Raw genomic sequence first — 18,220 nt, 5'->3', positions numbered from 1 at the left:
GGTATACAGGAATAAATAGGAATAGGAATGGAGTAGGGATTGTTATGAGTCATGAGTTTATAGATAATGTAGTTGAGGTCCGTAGGAAGGGTGATAGGATTTTACTTATTAAATTAGTATTAGGTTCGGAGATTATTAATATTATTGGTGTTTATGTACCTCAAGTAGGTTTAGATGATTCCATTAAGCGTCAATTTTGAGAAGATTTAGATGAAGTAGTACAAGGGATATCTTATGGAGAAAAGCTTTTCATCGGCGGTGACCTTAATGGGCATGTAGGCATTAGTAGGAATGGATTTGAGAGTATCCATGGAGGCTATGGTATAGGTGAAAGAAACGAAAGTGGAGAAAGGATTTAAGATTTTGGTTTGTCCTATGATATGATCTTAGCAAACACTTGGTTTAGGAAGAGGGAGTCTCACCTAGTAACATTTAAAAGTGGGGTTAGTACGAGTCAGATAGATTTTTTCCTACTTAGAAAGAGAGATAGGGGTTGTTGCATCGATTGTAAGGTTATACCGAGAGAAAGTGTAGCTACACAACATAGAGTCTTAATTTTAGATCTTAGAATTAGACAATGCCGCAAAAGGGATAGACATAGGATAGATCCTAGAATTAAGTGGTGGGCACTGAAAGGAGCTAAACAAGGAATGTTTGTAGAGCATGTAGTTAAGGAAGTTGATTGGTGTCTCGAGGAGGATTCAGGATCAATTTGGAATATGATAGCGGGTGGCATGAGAAAGGTGGCTAAGGAGGTATTGGGTGAGTCTAAAGGCGGTGCACCGCTAGGTAAGGATACATCGTGGTGGAACGAGGATGTCAAATTAGCTATTAAGGTTAAAAGAGAGTGTTATAGAAATCTAAGTAAGAGTCGTGATAATGAGAATTTGAAGAAGTATATGATAGCAAGGAAAAAAGCTAAAAAAGTAGTTTGAAACGCGAGGGATAAGATATATAAGGAGGTTTTGGATACCAAAGAGGACGAGAAGGATATTTATAGGCTTGCAAAGATGAGAGATAGGAAATCGAGGGATCTGGGTATGGTTAGATGTATCAAAGATGAAACGCAAAGGGTTTTAGTCAAAGATGAGGAGATTAAGGAGAGATGGAAAGATTATTTTGATAAGCTATTTAATGAAAGTCATGCTCAAGATTTTGGAGACTTGTCCATTCCTTTTCATGAGATGAATTGTGACTTCATGCGCAAGATTCAAAAGAAAGAAATTGCAGAGGCTTTGAAGGGCAGTTGGCCCAGATGGTATACCTATCGAGGCTTGGAAATGCTTGGGAGAGAAAGGTTTAGAATGGTTGACAAATCTTTTTAACAAGATTTGGTGGACAAATAAGATGCCTAATGAGTGCCTCTATATAAGAATAAGGGTGATATACAAGATTGCACAAACTATCGTGGTATAAAACTCATGAGTCATACTATGAAACTTTGAGAGAGGGTGATTGAGTCTAGGTTGAGGAAGGTTGTCATGATATCGGAGAATCAATTTGGTTTTATGCCTGGAAGATCAACTATGAAAGCTATACATCTTCTTAGACAACTTATTGAGAGAAATAGAGAGAGAAACTGATGCAGGGCAGGATGGACCCAGACCCTACTCCAAGACCCGTGACCCAGATCCAGATCCATCAAGAAGAAGACCTGGATCTCGTCTCGGGTCCATGACTGGACCCGAGACCCGGATCCGCCAGTTGAATAGTTAAAACCCTCTCCTAGGGTTTTACGAAAGCAGAGAAGATTAATTCCTGGGCAGCAGCCTTTTCGTTCTAGCATATTTTTACTTTCTTTCCCTTTTGTCTCATTCCTTTGCCTTGTTTGCTATTTTCATTTATTATTCAACATTGTTTCTCGTTCATTGAAGTTCTTGATTTTCAATAAAAGGAGGTTTTAACCCAGTCACCATCAATTTGGGTGACTGTCTCTCTTATTTTCTGCCCATTGCTGAACGTGAGAGTCATATTTCTTCTTCCTGCCAGCCGGTAAGTTGCAACCGACCCTCACCACTGCATCAGTTGGTATCAAAGCCAACGCCTTTCTCCTCGACAGCAAGATGAGTTCGGAGGTGAGGGGCGATCCTGTGACAGAGACCGAGCAAGAGGATGTCGGCAACACAGACCCAATGCTACGGATGATGGAAATGATGACGAAGATGCAGGAAAGCGTATTGCGAGTCATACCGGGACGTGGCCAGTATATCACGGCGATTAGATGGGGTAGAGAGTCGAGTTGCAGTGATGGATTCACCGGCAGTACCACCATCAGCGTCTACTCAGCAGGTTGGTGTTGTCCCTGTCGAATCTGTGGCTGTGACCCAACAACCCTTCCCATTAGTCGTGCCATCTGGTGGTACAGGGAAGGAGTTAGGCAGGGACGTCAGCCAGCCATTGCCCCACCAAAGGCCACCGACGATGATTCGTGGAACGCAGCCACTAGAATGGGGGAAGACAGCCTGCCCATCAGCCATGTTGGCGCGCAAGCATGGCAACGACCCACGCAGCAGGGGCTGCCAATCGAGCACGGTCTGCGTGGGCCGAACCCAGAGTTCCTCCCGAACCTGATGTCGAGTCAAGCTGCAAACACACCCACCTCAGTCCAGACTGGGGTGGGTCTGTCAATTTTCCCAACACTTGTGCGCGGGGGCGCTGTTGCAGCGCATTTGCAGACCAAGGGGACTGAACCCCTAGGGATCGGACCTGCTCCAGCAGGGTCCGGTCGAGATCCCACTAGGATCGGACCCATACCCGATTTCCAGGGACCACCCTTTGGGTTCCCGGTGGCGGGTACGGGTCCTGCAAACCCATATCCAGCCTACCCAGTTGGGTTTGGATTGCAGTTTACTACGAATCCGGCCCAACCCGTTATTTTCGAACCCCAAATGGAACCCCATACCGACCCAAACCTGTATCGGACCCGGACGGAGCTCAAGCTTGATGTTGAGCCGGGTCAAAACCAGACCCATCATTGTATGGATCGTGGATCGAGTTCAAACCAAGCCTTTTACCACAACTCGATCCCCGATCCAACCTATTCAAATTTGGGTCCGACGAATAGTCTAGGATTAGGCTCGATCCATATCCAGTCGGGCGAATCATCTCAGTCCAATACCAACCCAACCAAATACCCGAACCAGAACCAACCCGGTAACCCACTTCAGATCCAAAACCCAATACCATATCCTACCCAATACCATTATCCTAACCCGACCTATAACCCAAACCCATACTATCCAATTCCTACCCACCTAGAGCCCAAGAGCCGACCCATCCTTCCGCCTATCGCAGGACCACCTGTCATACCGGTACCCCAACGTCGGACACAGATGGCTCCCGCCCATGGGCCAGCCAGACCAAGGCAGATTCAGCAGGGACCGGCGCGACCTGAGCGTCATCCACACGTCATTGGAGTAGCACAACACCAGCAGTCAGGCGAGGAGAACCGCGATGATAGGGCAGTGTGGGACGATACTTTTTGGGATGAATACCCTGCAGGTTTGGTGGAAGCCCGTCAGCAGAGAGCACCAGAGCGCCCCTCCATGTATGGGGTGAAGTTAGAGCTTCCAGAGTTCGCAGGTCGGTTCGATGCAGAGCAGTTCTTTGATTGGTCATATGCCGTCCAATTCTTCTTCGACTACCACGACGTCGTCGAACACCGTCGTGTCTCCCTAGCCTCTACTCGGTTAAGAGGTCTAGCACAGACATGGTGGGTTGAGATGCAGCGATCGAGGGAGCGACAGGGATTAGAGCGTGTACAGACTTGGGGAGAGATGCAGCGGTTGATGCAGTCTAAGTTTGTGTCGTCAGATCACGCCGAAAGAGCCTACAAGGAGTACCTGACCCTGCGTCAAGGCACCAATACTGTGGCGGATTACACTGCGGAGTTCCATCGTCTCTCCCTACGAGTGCAAATCGAGGAGACCGCCCGCCAGCAGGTCACGAGGTATATTTCTGGTCTCCGTCCTGCTATTTCTGACGACTTCAGTTGTATCACAGTCGAGACACTGGATCAGGCAAGTAGTTATGCTATGAATGTAGAGGAGAAACTGAAAAGGAGGCAGGAACATAGAACATCCCGTAGTGATCAGTCCAATCAACCCAAGTTGAGTTTCCCAACCAGGGGAGCGAGCTCCCCTAGGAAAAAAGACTCAAAGTCCACCCAAGGAGTCGACCCTAGCAAACCCGATCAGTCTGGACCCGCGTACCACACCAGATCCAAGGGTAAGCCCCATGAGTCCATTGTTCGTTGTTTTAGGTGTCAAGAGTTAGGTCATATTGCGTCCAAGTGTCCCACCATGAATAAGAACACTCATCTAGCAGAGGGCATTGTTGAGTCTGCGTCCGATAGTGAGAGCGAGGGTGAGTCGCTTGTTGAGGGGAATGACGAGGTGAAAGTCGTAGAGTTCGATGGCAGCATCGAAAATTTGTTAACCATCCGTCATGTGTTGACCACATCCCGAGAATCGACCCCCACGAAATGGTTACGAAATAATATTTTTAGAACCCGGTGTAACTGTGGGGGCCGTACGTGTGATGTTATCATTGATACTGGAGCGTGCGAGAATATGGTGTCCGAGAGTGTCGTGTCCACCTTGAACCTAAAAACAGAAAAATTGTCCCAACCTTATAAAATGGCATGGTCAAGGTCACGAGGTGCCCATCACCCTGCGTTGTCTAGTTCGATTCTCTATGGGGAAGCATTACCACGATGAAGTATGGTGTGACGTGGCGCCCATGAGTGCGTGTCACATCCTATTGGGACGTCCCTGGCAGTTTGACCGTAAGACCATCCATGATGGCCGTAGGAATACGTACACATTTGTCTTTCAGGGTCATAGGATAGTTCTCCTTCCCACCAAGGAGACCGGGTTGCCCCGGCTAGCGGGCCTATTTGACCGATCTTCCCTCCTTGGGCTGCCCAAAACTTGGCACTTTTCTCCTACATCTAAGGTGTCTGATCTATATGCTTACTGTGGAGACAACAAGTCGTCAGAGCCAACTTCTTTCCCACCAGGGGAGAATGATGCAGGGCAGGATGGACCCAGACCCTACTCCAAGACCCGTGACCCAGATCCAGGTCCATCAAGAAGAAGACTCGAATCTCGTCTCGGGTCCATGACTGGACCCGAGACCCGAATCCGCCAGCTGAATAGTTAAAACCCTCTCCTAGGGTTTTACGAAAGCAGAGAAGATTAATTCCTGGGCAGCAGCCTTTTCGTTCCAGCATATTTTTACTTTCTTTCCCTTTTGTCTCATTCCTTTGCCTTGTTTGCTATTTTCATTTATTATTCAACATTGTTTCTCGTTCATTGAAGTTCTTGATTTTCAATAAAAGGAGGTTTTAACCCAGTCACCATCAATTTGGGTGACTGTCTCTCTTATTTTCTGCCCATTGCTGAACGTGAGAGTCATATTTCTTCTTCCTGCCAGCCGGTAAGTTGCAGCCGACCCTCACCACTGCATCAGAAACAAAGATTTGCATATGGTTTTTATTGATTTGGAGAAAGCATATGATAGAGTACCTAGGGATGTTCTCTGGTGGACAATGATGAAGAAAGGTGTTTCTCTCAAGTACATTAGTATAATTAAGGATATGTATGAAGGAGTAGTAACCAATGTTCGCACTTGTGGAGGGGTGACAACCAATTTTCCTATAACGGTTGGGTTACATCAAGGATATGCTTTAAGCCCTTTCCTATTTGCTATAGTGATGGATGAGCTTACGAGATCAATTCAAGAAAATGTGTCGTGGTGTATGTTGTTTGCTGATGATATTGTTTTGATTGATGAGTCTAAAGCTAGGGTTAATGCTAGGTTAGAATTATGGAGACAGACATTGGAAGCAAGAGGTTTTAAGTTGAGTAAGAGTAAGACAGAATACATGGAATGTCGGTTTAGTAAGCAACGAAGTAGTGATGGGAGTGTAGTGAAGCTTGGTGAGCAAGAAATATCGGTGGATGATTGTTTCAAATATTTGGGATCTATCATTCAAAAGTATGGAAAAATTGATGGAGATGTAAATCATAGGATAAAGGTTGGGTGGATGAAATGGAAAAGTGCAACTAGAGTATTGTGAGATCGTAGAATGCCATTGCGATTGAAGGGAAAGTTTTATAGGACGACTATTAGGCCCGCTTTACTATATGGTACGGAATGTTGGGCTGCCAAGAGACATCATATTCAAAAAATGAGTGTAGCTGAGATGCGTATGCTGAGATGGATGTGTGGAAATACATTAAAAGATAAGATTCGGAACGAGGAGATACGTAAGAAGGTAGGTGTTGCACCCATTGAAAATAAGATGAGAGAGAATCGTTTACGGTGGTTTGGACATATTCGGCGAAAGCCTGATGATGATCCAGTTAGAAGGATGGAGAAATGGAAAAATATATTAGTTAAAAGAGGTCGGGGTAGGCCTAGGAAGACATGGATGGAGGTGATAGGAAAGGATATGAATGATTTGAACCTCACCGAGGACATGGCATTGGATAGAAATGATTGGAGGAGAAGGATTCATGTGGAAGACCCAGAATGATTTTCTATTTTGGTTCATATCGCCGACCCCAATTGTTTTGGGATGAAGGCGTAGTTGTTGTTGTTGTTGTTGTTGTTGTTGTTGTTGATTGTTGTATACCCTTTTTGGGGTATTTTGTATGTACCTTTGTAGTTCTTGTGAATGATCTTTCTCAACACTTTATCAAACTCCAGCTCAATGATTTCCTTCATTTATGGCATCGTTCAATGGCTTGAGATGATGATGGGTCATCTCCATCTTCTAAATAAAAAACCACCTCTGAAAATTTCTCTCCCACAAATGTTGTGCGTACTCATGTCTTTTTTTTATCATCTTCTATATAAGACTAGTAAGAAGTTCAACACGTATATCAAAAGGAATGAGATATGTAGATAATTTCGTGGTAGAGTTGTTATGCCTCACAACATGACATTTAAATCTATACAATTGATCATGCATTACAAAACCACAAAAGTTACACTCACTATTTCTTTCAAACACATCTACAAGTCAACTGGTGTACAATATTTCAATGCAGGATGCTTTAAGAGGCATCCTCCAAGACCTCCACCCTCCATCGACCTCCTAGAGCATGGATTACTAAATCTAATCACTAGAAAGATATAAAACAATGCTCAATAAGACACTTAGGGACAAATTTTGAGTTCTAAAGACAAAAAATATGATTAAGGGTAAAAAACTAAAGTAAAATAATATCTTTTAGAAACATAAAAAAAAAGGAGTTTACCATCTTTCAACTTCAATCATAGACAAATGAAGCAAAGAACAAAGATTTTTTACCTTATCTCACTTCCTTGAGTAAAAATTGGTAAAAATGCACTCTTATGCGAGAAAACCACAAAAGCATCTTCCTTGCGCAAGAATCGGACCCTAAAATGCTCTTAAGTTTCCTATGGGTGTATGGGTTTTCCTCTAAAGGCCTCTACACAAATGAAGAGATCGACCCTAGGAAGATCTTTAAAACCCAAAGTAGAAAAGAAAAAGTTTACACATTTTTAAAGTGCACCTAAAGTGTATCGTATGACACAATACACACTCATATCGTGATACAAGTGTGTATCGTATTGTTAGAGTAAATAGTAACGACACGTACCATATCGTACGGTACTTGCAATTGCTAAAAATGAAAACAAACACTCCCAATATAAGTACATGGTATATATGCATAAGAGGTTTGAAAATCAATCATTGGATATTTAGATACTGACTGGGCTGGTGATCCATATAGCAAAAGTGAGCTTTTGGTCATTGCATATTTTTGAGAAAAAAACTTCATGAAGAAGAAAACAGACAAGCATACAAGATTGAGTGCTGAAACAAAATATAAGGATAGTGTTGTTATTATTTAGGATTGATATGGATACAAAGTTGGATGGAAATATTAGGCATAAAAGAATGCAGATCAACTGCATATTGTGATAATAAAAGTTATCATTAGCTCTAAATCCTGCATTTCATAATAGGTTACTGCATTTATCGTCAAGTATTATGTTCCTAGGCTAATTGTATTTGGAACACCCACCATGCACTATAAATTTATTAGCAGGTATTTCCCTTCACCTAATTAACAGGAAGGAATCATGGCTGCTCACTCCATCCTTTGTTCTCCTCTCTTCTTCTAATGGGCATCAGATTTTCATGGCAGACCTATTGCTGAATCTGATTCTTTGAGCAAACCCAAGATCCTATTTCAAAATAGGCATTGGGCATCCCTCTATAGATTCTCCCATAGTCAATACAGTGCCCCCTTAGCTGTCATTGTGTGGTTAAGTCACAGAAACCTGAGGTTGAGACCAGCACTGCGCAACATCAATAGACATGTAATCTGGATCCTATATCTATTTGGGTCCAGAATAATATTTCATTCCCCAGGATCCAATTCATAGTTACTAACTCATTAAATTTAAGAGCCAGACAAATGACCTTAGGCTCCACAACGCTGCTAATATTGCCCTTTTCTAAGTATCCTCACCTGGCATGTCATTATTCCGAGTTCCTGGAAAGATTGACATAGTTAGTAACTGCCGAAAATATGCACAAAAGTTTCCAGCAAATGCAGTTCATATTTCAATGTTTATAGTGACATTTTTCAGTTAACTTCTTTGGTGGATTTAAATTGTTCCACTCTTTTGGTTTCAAGGTTAGAAGTCGAGATAAAACTTTTGGTTGTGATAATGAAGATAAGGTATTGTTCGGTCTAAACTATTGTCTTATCAAAGTGTGATGTAAGCACCAAAGCCATGCATGAGTGTGCACATATTTTATAGCTCTATATCTTGATGGTTAAATAGACCGAACAAGCCAAAACTTTACCTGTTGTTTCTTTTCCATTGTGAAAATTGACTGAATGAGCCAAAATATTACCCATTGTTTCTTTGCCATAAAGAAGATTTGATATCATTTTCATCTGGGCTTACTACATTCCTAGAAATATACAATTTTCATGTTGCACGCTTGCAAGCCTAGTGCATTTAAATCACTGTATGTAATTTTTTTGTTAAATCTCATATGTATGAAATAATTGATTATCAATGCAACATAATTGGATAGATAAAAAAATTCCGAATGCATATGGTTCATGAAAATGCAAAATTTAACATTTACTGCACGGCAATAGAAACTGAGGTTTGTTTTACTACTCATGAATTTAGTTCATCCAGTGAAGTTAATTTTAAACTGGGTCTTAAACAAGATATCTTGATTAATATGACCAAAAACATTCATGTGAAAATTTTCCTTTTATCAAACATGATCAGCTCAATGACCTTCCATGTTGAGAGAGCTCCTTCATTGACGGTACATGATTTGGAGGAAGGCCAACTGCCATGATGAATTCTTTAAGCTCCCTACAAAGATCTGCATTGCTTTTAAATGGTCTGGTGACCCTCGAACTTCTGCTAGACATGTATTCCATGCACACACAAAAAAAAAGAGAATCAAGTGTATCAAGTGTCAAGGATCAATTAAAGACAAGACCATGAAAGAGTTTACAAACAGGTAATTTTGTGCAACCATTTAATGCCAGTTATGAAGCATCTAGCCAACAATGGAAGTGCATTTTCGCGTTATACACAAAAAACTGGAAGTATTTGAAGGTGTATAATCCAGCAATTGTTGATCTTGGTATAGGAATAGCTCATGATGCCAATGATGGAAGCATAGACAGATTCCAATATAGCAACTTCTTACACCACATCTAACTACAAAATGCAAGGAAAGCAATAAAGGAGACAGAGCAGCCCTGCAAACTTGTGATGCACATGTACCAGAAACCAACAACACAAATTAGTGAACTTGTACAAGCAACAGAATACATTTGCTTGAAGGACATGGTGTAAAGAGAAGGTGTGGGTTTTGGAAAACCGCATACAGCATTAAATGCTGATTGTGGATGTCCACCAACCAGATCAGATAAGTGGAAATGCTACAATGAAAAATAGAGAAAGCGGAGACTCAGATCAACATCTTCCAGCCACAACCATAACTAAAAACTGTTCCAATCAATATTGTTAAAAGCATAACAGTGCTCGTATAGGACAGGCACAAAATAGAATATGTATCCTATCATACCATATCATAAAAAATCAAAAAAAAATTAATAGAAGTCCAAAAAAATAAAAAAAAATAAAAAATAAAAACTTAGAAAAACTTCTAAAAAAATCATAATGCAAAAAAGAAGATATTGGCTACAAAATAAAACCACAATATTGTAATGAGACACAAATAACCATGCAAGAAATTGTAAAAAAACATATTTCATCCATGTAAAATAAAAATACATATATATAGCAAATAGAGAAACACTCACCCTCACACATTAGACATACTCTCTACACAATATACATACACACATCATCTTACTATCTTTCATTCAACTAACCATTAGGCACAAAACTAAAGTCTAGTTGGGTTAACACAATAATAACCCTAACAAACATATAAGAAACAAATACAAAAAGAAAAAAATAAAATAATATGTTTACAAATAACCTAAGCTATTAACATCCAATAGGCATACTCTCCTTTGGCTTTGATACCATCTTAGTGTGAGTTCAAAGCCAAATAGAGAGCTATATTGAAAATATCAGTCAATGGTGTTAAGAAGTATACCTTATCTAGTGAAGAGCCCAAGCTATGCAACAATGTTGTAAGTATCATAGTGTATCATACGATATGCTACAATATGTATTGTATCTAAGTGGCTTTTGATACAATTGGAGCATGTATATTGTCTATATCAGGCTATTGTCACATGTATACGAATGTGGAAATGGGAAACAATGCACATACGCTTGGCACGATATGATAATTTTAAAAAATTACGGCGACACGCGGACATGGTCGTACACATAAATATGTATGCATATGTGTGGGTGTATATAAAACAGAAATTCTAAATCATTCTAATTAGGAACATCAAATAATGAAACTAAGTTAAAATTGAAATGTAATGTAATTGATAAAAACATTTAAAAGAAAAAGAACAAAATAAGTAAATAAGATCATAAAAAACAAAGATAAAGCTAATGACTAGTGTTGTGAAAAGCGTTGAGGCGTAGCGAGGCGCTCCACCAAAAACCGAGGCGAGGCGTAAGCCTCAAAAAAAATTGAAAACTTTAAAAAAATTATAAAAAAATATCTAAAAATACAAATAAATAAAGAAATGCTTTATTGATGAAATAACAACAAATAAGAAATATAAAATCTCAAATAAGTACTAAAAATATGAGATTAACATATAAAAGTAACTAAAAACTGATTATATAATTGGAAAATATATGAGATTAACCAAAAAAAGTTAAAATATACTACGAAACTTATTACATAACTGAAATAACTGGAAAATATATGAGATTAACCTACAAAAGTTAAAATATATGAGATTACTCTAAAAATATGAGATTAGCATATAAAAGTAACTAAAAAATGATTACATGACTGGAAAATATATGAGATTAACCAATAAAAGAAAAAATATACTAAGAAACCATTTACATAACTGGAAAATATATGAGATTAACCAGCAAAAGTTAAAATATATGAGATTATTCTAAAAAATATGAGATTAACATATAAAAGTAACTAAAAAACTGATTACATAACTGGAAAATATATGAGATTAACCAACAAAAGTTAAAATATACTAAGAAACTGATTACATAACTGAAATAACTGAAAAATATATGAGATTAACCTACAAAAGTTAAAATATATAAGATTATTCTAAAAAATATGAGATTAACATATAAAAGTAACTAAAAAACTGATTACATAACTGAAAAATATATGAGATTAACCAACAAAAGTTGAAATATATTAAGAAACTAATTACATGACTGAAATAACTGAAAAAATATACGAGATTAACCAACAAAAGTTAAAATATAGTAATATACTAAGAAACTTATTACATAACTGAAATTACTGGAAAATATATGAGATTAACCTACAAAAATCTGTTTGATTATGTCTCAGAAGTCTTGTTGTAAAAAAAAAAAATTGTGCCTTGAGGCACAAAGGGCCGCGCCTCAAGGCGAGGTGCGCCTTTTGTGCCTCAAGGCGCGTTTTTGATAACACTGCTAATGACACAATGTTGACGGTGTGAAACTGGTTTGACTGTATCCATGAAGTGTCGTGAAGTATTGACACGGGATACACATGCTAAGTGAAGCGTTTGCGTGACATAGGTATCAGGTGTATTGTATGATAAGCCCATATACCATATGATACAGCCTGATACGACACATATCGCATGACACATTTTTTGTCAAAACATATAATGTCCTTTAGGGCCAGTTCATACAAACTCTTAAAGAGCTTGAGAGAGGCAACCACACACCCTAGAGAGCTCGAGGATAATTTAGTCCAATGTCTTAAGTATTGTACTGTATCGTAAGCGATACAATACACACTCATATTGTGATAGGAGTGTGTATCGTACGATACAGCCATGTATCATGATGTATCATATGATTATGGGTGGCAAAATCTGACCAGACCCGCCAACCCACTTCTTAGCCGGGTTAGGGTTTGGCTTAAACGGGTTTGTGTCGTAAACGGGTCGACTCGCCTAACCCGTTTATTAAACGGGTCGTGTTCGTGTTAGGGGTATGCGAACCCGCCAAACCGTTTGACCGGTTTAATAAACGGGTTAGGCGGGCGGGTCAACCCGTTTACACGAACTCGTCAACCCGCAACTCATTTACACGAACCCGTCAACCCGCAACCCGTTTGACAGGCGGGCGGGTCAACCAATTTTTTTTTGTGTTTCTAATTGTGTTATTCAGGTTAGACAGGTTATTCGGGTTGGTTATCGTGTCTATGTTATCGGGTCGACCCGTTTAATAAATGGGGTCGTCGTGTCGTGTAATCGTGTCGTGTCGACCCGGGCCGTTTATTAAACGGGTTAACCATGTCGTGTTGGGTTACCCGTTTAATAAATGGGTCGTGTTCGTGTTTGCCACATCTGACCAGTTTAATAAATGGGTCGTGTTCGTGTTGAGGTATTCTGACCCGCCAACCCAACCCGCCGACCCGACCCGATTGCCACCCCTACATATGATACACCTTTGACGCACTTTAAAAAGGGTTGAAAGTTATTTTTTATTTTTGGGGTTTTAAAAACCTCCTCAAGTTGACTTCATCATTTGTGTAGAGGTTATTAGAGGAGTATTCGCACACCTTAGGAGTCATGAGAGCGATTTGGAGGCCGATTTGTGTGCAAGGGAGAGGGCTTTTGCGGTTTGCTCAAGTAAGAGATTGGTTTGCTCAAGAGTGCATTTTCACCATTTTTTCACTCAAGAAAGTGGGTTAAGTTAAAAAAAAACTCTATTATGAGTAAAATTTCAAAACTACCTTCCAAAAAATTTTGACTCGGGGCTTACGCCCTCAAACACCCACCGAAAATTAAGGATTTATATCAAGGTATAAATCAAGTTTCACACTACTGCAACAAAGATGGCATCAGATGATCTCTGGCATGGCAATGGGGCATTCAAGTAATGAGTAGAGACCGATTGAAAAGCACTGTTCTTGTGAGATAGTTGATGTTTGATGATGTATGATGCAGCTCATAGAGACATAAATGCTTCATATTTGATTTTATGATTGTATTTTGTGCAATAGTGATGGATGAGCTTACGAGATCAATTCAAGAAAATGTGTCGTGGTGTATGTTGTTTGCTGATGATATTGTTTTGATTGATGAGTCTAGAGCTGGGGTTAATGCTAAGTTAGAATTATGGAGACAGACATTGGAAGCAAGAGGTTTTAAGTTGAGTAAGAGTAAGACAGAATACATGGAATGTCGTTTTAGTAAGCAACGAAGTAGTGATGGGAGTGTAGTGAAGCTTGGTGAGCAAGAAATATCGGTGGATGATTCTTTCAAATATTTGGGATCTATCATTCAAAAGTATGGAGAAATTGATGGAGATGTAAATCATAGGATAAAGGTTGGGTGGATGAAATGGAAGAGTGCAACTGGAGTGTTGTGCAATCGTAGAATGCCATTGCGGTTGAAGGGAAAGTTTTATAGGACGACTATTAGGCTTGTTTACTATATAGTACGGAATGTTGGGCTGCCAAGAGACATCATATTCAAAAAATGAGTGTAGCTGAGATGCGTATGCTGAGATGGATGTGTGGAAATACAATAAAAGATAAGATTCGGAACGAGGAGATACGTAAGAAGGTAGGCGTTGCACCCATTGAAAATAAGATGAGAGAGAATCGTTTACGGTGGTTTGGACATATTCGACGAAGGCCTAATGATGCTCCAGTTAGAAGGATGGAGAAATGGGAAAATATATTAGTTAAAAGAGGTCGGGGTAGGCCTAGGAAGACATGGATGGAGGTGATAAGAAAGGATATGAATGCTTTGAACCTCACCGAGGACATGGCATTGGATAGAAATGAATGGAGGAGAAGGATTCATGTGGAAGACCCATAATGATTTTCTTTGTTGGTTCATATCGCCGACCCCAATTGTTTTGGGATGAAGGCGTAGTTGTTGTTGTTGTTGTTGTTGTTGTTGTTGTTGTTGTTGTTGTTGTTGTTGTTGTATTTTGTGCAATTCATTATTGTTTCATGTATTTCTTATTTTGGGCCCGACTGATTCAAGTAACAATACGATACTTGCAACCTTGATTTGGACATGATTTATTGCAAGATGAAGAAAGCTTTTGAGTTTTCAAGGGAGCTTCTTTCCACATATTTTTCGAATAGGTTAAGGTTTAAAAAAAATGGTTTTGTTATTGGATGGTTTGGAGGAATATGGCATGAACGGACTTGGCAAGGCAATAGGGCACTCAAATAAGGAGTGGAGATCAACCTAAAATTAGATGTAATTTCTGTGAAACCCCATTTTTTAGTGTTTTCCTATACACCTTGCGCAATATGATCCTTGTTGGGAAAGCTCAAGAAGATAAAGAGCTCCATTAGATATCAAATTGGAATTACTTACTAAGTTATATAAAACTATGCATTAGTGTTTCACTTGTTCAAAGGCAACTCTCTGAAGATAAAAAGAGATTGTAAGGCCAATGCATGTGGTATGCAACAAACTTTATACTTCTTCAAAGCGCATTAGATCATAAAACATTCCTAAAACATTCCACGGGAATGTGCTTATGACAAATCATCATACTTTTCAAAGATGTAAGAAGGAAAAGGTTGTGGAGGAGATTGTCGTGAATGTATCATTTTTGGAAAAAAAAACTTTAATTAATTGTGGAAACAACAAGACAAACAATCAAACTCCTAAGGGTGACTGATTGCGAGGATACACTAAAAACAGGCCACTAGTGGATGGGGCCAGGATGGCAACAATGAAATGTTGTGGCGGCAATGAGGAAAAAAAAGAAATAGGAGTCGATCAGATATAATTGTCAAAAAAATGGGAGTGGTAGTTCAAGCATTCACTTCACCAAGCTGGACATTTTCTCAATTCATCACTCCAAATTCTACGTGTTATCAAGAAAACATCAAAACACCTTGTTAGTTAAACTTAATTTTGATCCTCAAGATCTTCTTTAATTACAATGTATTCCGTAGAGGTGAAATAAATGAAAGAGAAGTTAAAATATCTCAAGAGCAGAGGGAGGATCCTCAGCTTACTTAAACACATTGAAAATCATTGTGCCGCTGGGACATCAGGAGTCTCAAAACGCCCAATAAATGGCCGTTCCACACCAAACATGTTATCAAGACAACCAGAGAAATGGGGGAAGATCACACAAGAGGAGGATAAGGGAGCAAAAGTGGAAGATAAACAGGTACGCAGGAGGTGGAATGAAATCAAATGCACAACTTCCACCAGGCACAATCATTAAAGACTTGAGTCTTTCCGCAAGGCAAGAAACGAGCCTGCGGATAACTTAGCAGAAAGCTTGTGTCTTTCACTCTCTGACAGAATCAAAATCCAAAAAAGCGTAACACAAGACACAAAGCAGTGCTCCCTGCCACAATAGTAAAAGATATAACTGAGGAATCGAATACTATGAGCAGCCATCCGCTCCAGGGAAAAGGCTAAAAGAATGAGTCCTATTATCCAACCTATAATGCATTACAGATATATGGTCATTACACTTAGCTCAAACAATCAGTTCAGCGAGCCAAGAAAAAAAAAGAATCTTCAAACAAAATAATGAATGCGGTGATTCAGTCACAACTACCAAAATGAAAGAAGGGGGAAAAGAACAAAAAGAAGCAGAAACAAGGTCAAGTGGATACCTTGAAGAACTCTTAGAAGATGAGGCCACTAAGATGAAACAACGGGAAATAGGTCTTTGATGGAACGCCGGCGTGAAGCTGCCGAACTTGGGCCGAGGGCTAAAGGGGTTTGCGCTCTGTGGGTTGCATGGCGTGCCACAAAAGGCCATGGCCGCCGCTCCTGTTGCTGCTGATGCTTGAAAGGGGAAGGGGAAGGTGAAGATGATGGACATTTGTGGTTGTGAACGGGAATCGGGGAGAGTCCTTCCTTTGGGGATTCTCTCCTTTTGATGTGTAGATTTCGCTTTATGATATCGCGCGAATCATCGGAGAGAAAAAGGGTATGAACAGTGAAAGTGTGAAACGGGGTAACCTTTCTCGTAGGGATTGCCGAAAGCTCGCCGTGTGGCAGCAAGGTCTTTGTTTCAGGAAATCGTGCATTGTCCTTGACAAGAGTTGTTGACGCGGTTGAGAGTTGGGTCCTTGCATCCACGAACCTTCTGCTGCATGTAAAGCCTAGGTGTCGTGGGTTCAACTTTTTCGCACTTGCTAAACTTTCAGAACTCACATCCAAGGGACTTGCCCGCAAGACTCCACCTTATTGCGAAGCAGGTTATATGTTCCTCTCCGGAACAGGCAGGTGCGTGTTCTCAGGTCTGAATGAATGTCACGTATGTAACCACATTGGGCTCATTTCCTCGTGTGTATGCATCACTTAGCATCGAAGTCTAGTATATTTGCAAAGACTAAACTATCATTTCCCGCCATTAGCACCATGAAACCACGTTTCAAGTAATGTACCAAAATCTCGTCTAACCTAAAAATAGAGGATAACCTTTTGTTTTCGCCCTAACCAACACCTCTACTTGAAGAGTCTCAACCTCGAAATATGTCGCCCTCTCCATTCCGGATCACCCTTACACCTTTAGAGGAGCACTCTTTCTCATCGTCTCCTACCGAAGCACCTTTTACCGTCGTCTGCTGCCAGACCACCTTTTACTGTCATCTGTTGTCAGACCACCCTTTGTCGTGCAGCTGAGGATCTATCAGATATTAAATCAACAAGAGCGGGTTTAAAAGTATACTCTGTAGTTGGTAGCTACGTGTTCTTCTGCAGAAGTTCTAACAACAACTATGTATCAGGGGTCACATCCCACATATCATTTGCAAGCAAATGAGCTCATTCGTAATGGTAGTCCACTGCACCATTCAATTGGATACAGTTTCTCAGATGTTTGTTATGTTCAATATTGTTTCAATTGGTGGTTGTACATACTCATCGAAGAGAAATAATTGAAGATCTTTACAAAGAATGGGTTGACCTTGCCAAAGGAAAGGTGATTCAGCTATTTGTAATGATCTTTGATTTATTATTTAACTTGCCAATAAAAGTAACGATTTATAGTATTAGCATGTTTTGACGTGATTCATACGACAAATATCGTAATAATTAACACTAGCAAACACATAATATCTATTTACAGTGATTCATACTTCAAATAATGTGCAGCGAGTTTAATAGAAATCGCTAAATAAGCAACAATTTGAACGCACGCATCGATGTACATATCACATAATATAATATAAATCGATATGACAATTCAGCATAAACGCTTATATTACAAATCGATATGATAAGTGTAAGTACTGTTATGCCTCACAAACACTGGACAACAACAATCTTGGTAACTTCACAAATCATAAATACAAATCGAGAAGCCTGATCCATCAGATATTGAATGACACATATTTTGGTAACAAAGCCAAATCGACATGATTTATAATTTATGAGTTATGATTTACACGTTTAAAGCAGCAACAATTTATACATTTAACGCAGTAGCGATTTATGATATATAAAGTTACCAAGATTTGTACTAAAGTTTGCTAAATCGTACAACGAGGTTTACTGTTGAATCTCAAACGTTACAACGATATATATTTATGAAGGGTGTGATTTATACATCGACT

The 18,220-nt window shown here is 39.8% G+C and overlaps 1 protein-coding gene across 7 annotated transcripts in view; it reads right to left on the bottom strand.

The window, feature by feature from the left end:
• LOC149822457 (5'-AMP-activated protein kinase-like protein) overlaps positions 1 to 16,730 on the bottom strand; it is a 121,308-nt gene extending 104,578 nt beyond the window's left edge. For 6 of the 7 annotated variants that reach the window (XR_016426021.1, XR_016426022.1, XM_089980988.1 and 3 more), the window contains exons 1-2: positions 16,271 to 16,730; positions 9,307 to 9,435 (exon numbers count right to left, since the gene is read on the bottom strand). Coding sequence is in view for 5 of the 7 variants with exons in the window: in XM_089980988.1 (XP_089837114.1) it covers positions 9,307 to 9,435; positions 16,271 to 16,482 (341 nt within the window). In the remaining 2 variants the exon portion in view is untranslated. The remainder of the gene's footprint in view (positions 1 to 9,306; positions 9,436 to 16,270) is intronic. The other variant, XM_089980990.1, reaches the window with a different exon arrangement.
• Positions 16,731 to 18,220: the final 1,490 nt, after the last annotated feature.

This window comes from Nuphar pumila, chromosome 11 (assembly GCF_984573655.1).
Source record: "Nuphar pumila chromosome 11, dmNupPumi1.hap1.1, whole genome shotgun sequence".
Classification (NCBI taxonomy): Eukaryota; Viridiplantae; Streptophyta; class Magnoliopsida; order Nymphaeales; family Nymphaeaceae; genus Nuphar; species Nuphar pumila.
This window is presented reverse-complemented; position numbering and strand designations above follow the sequence as displayed.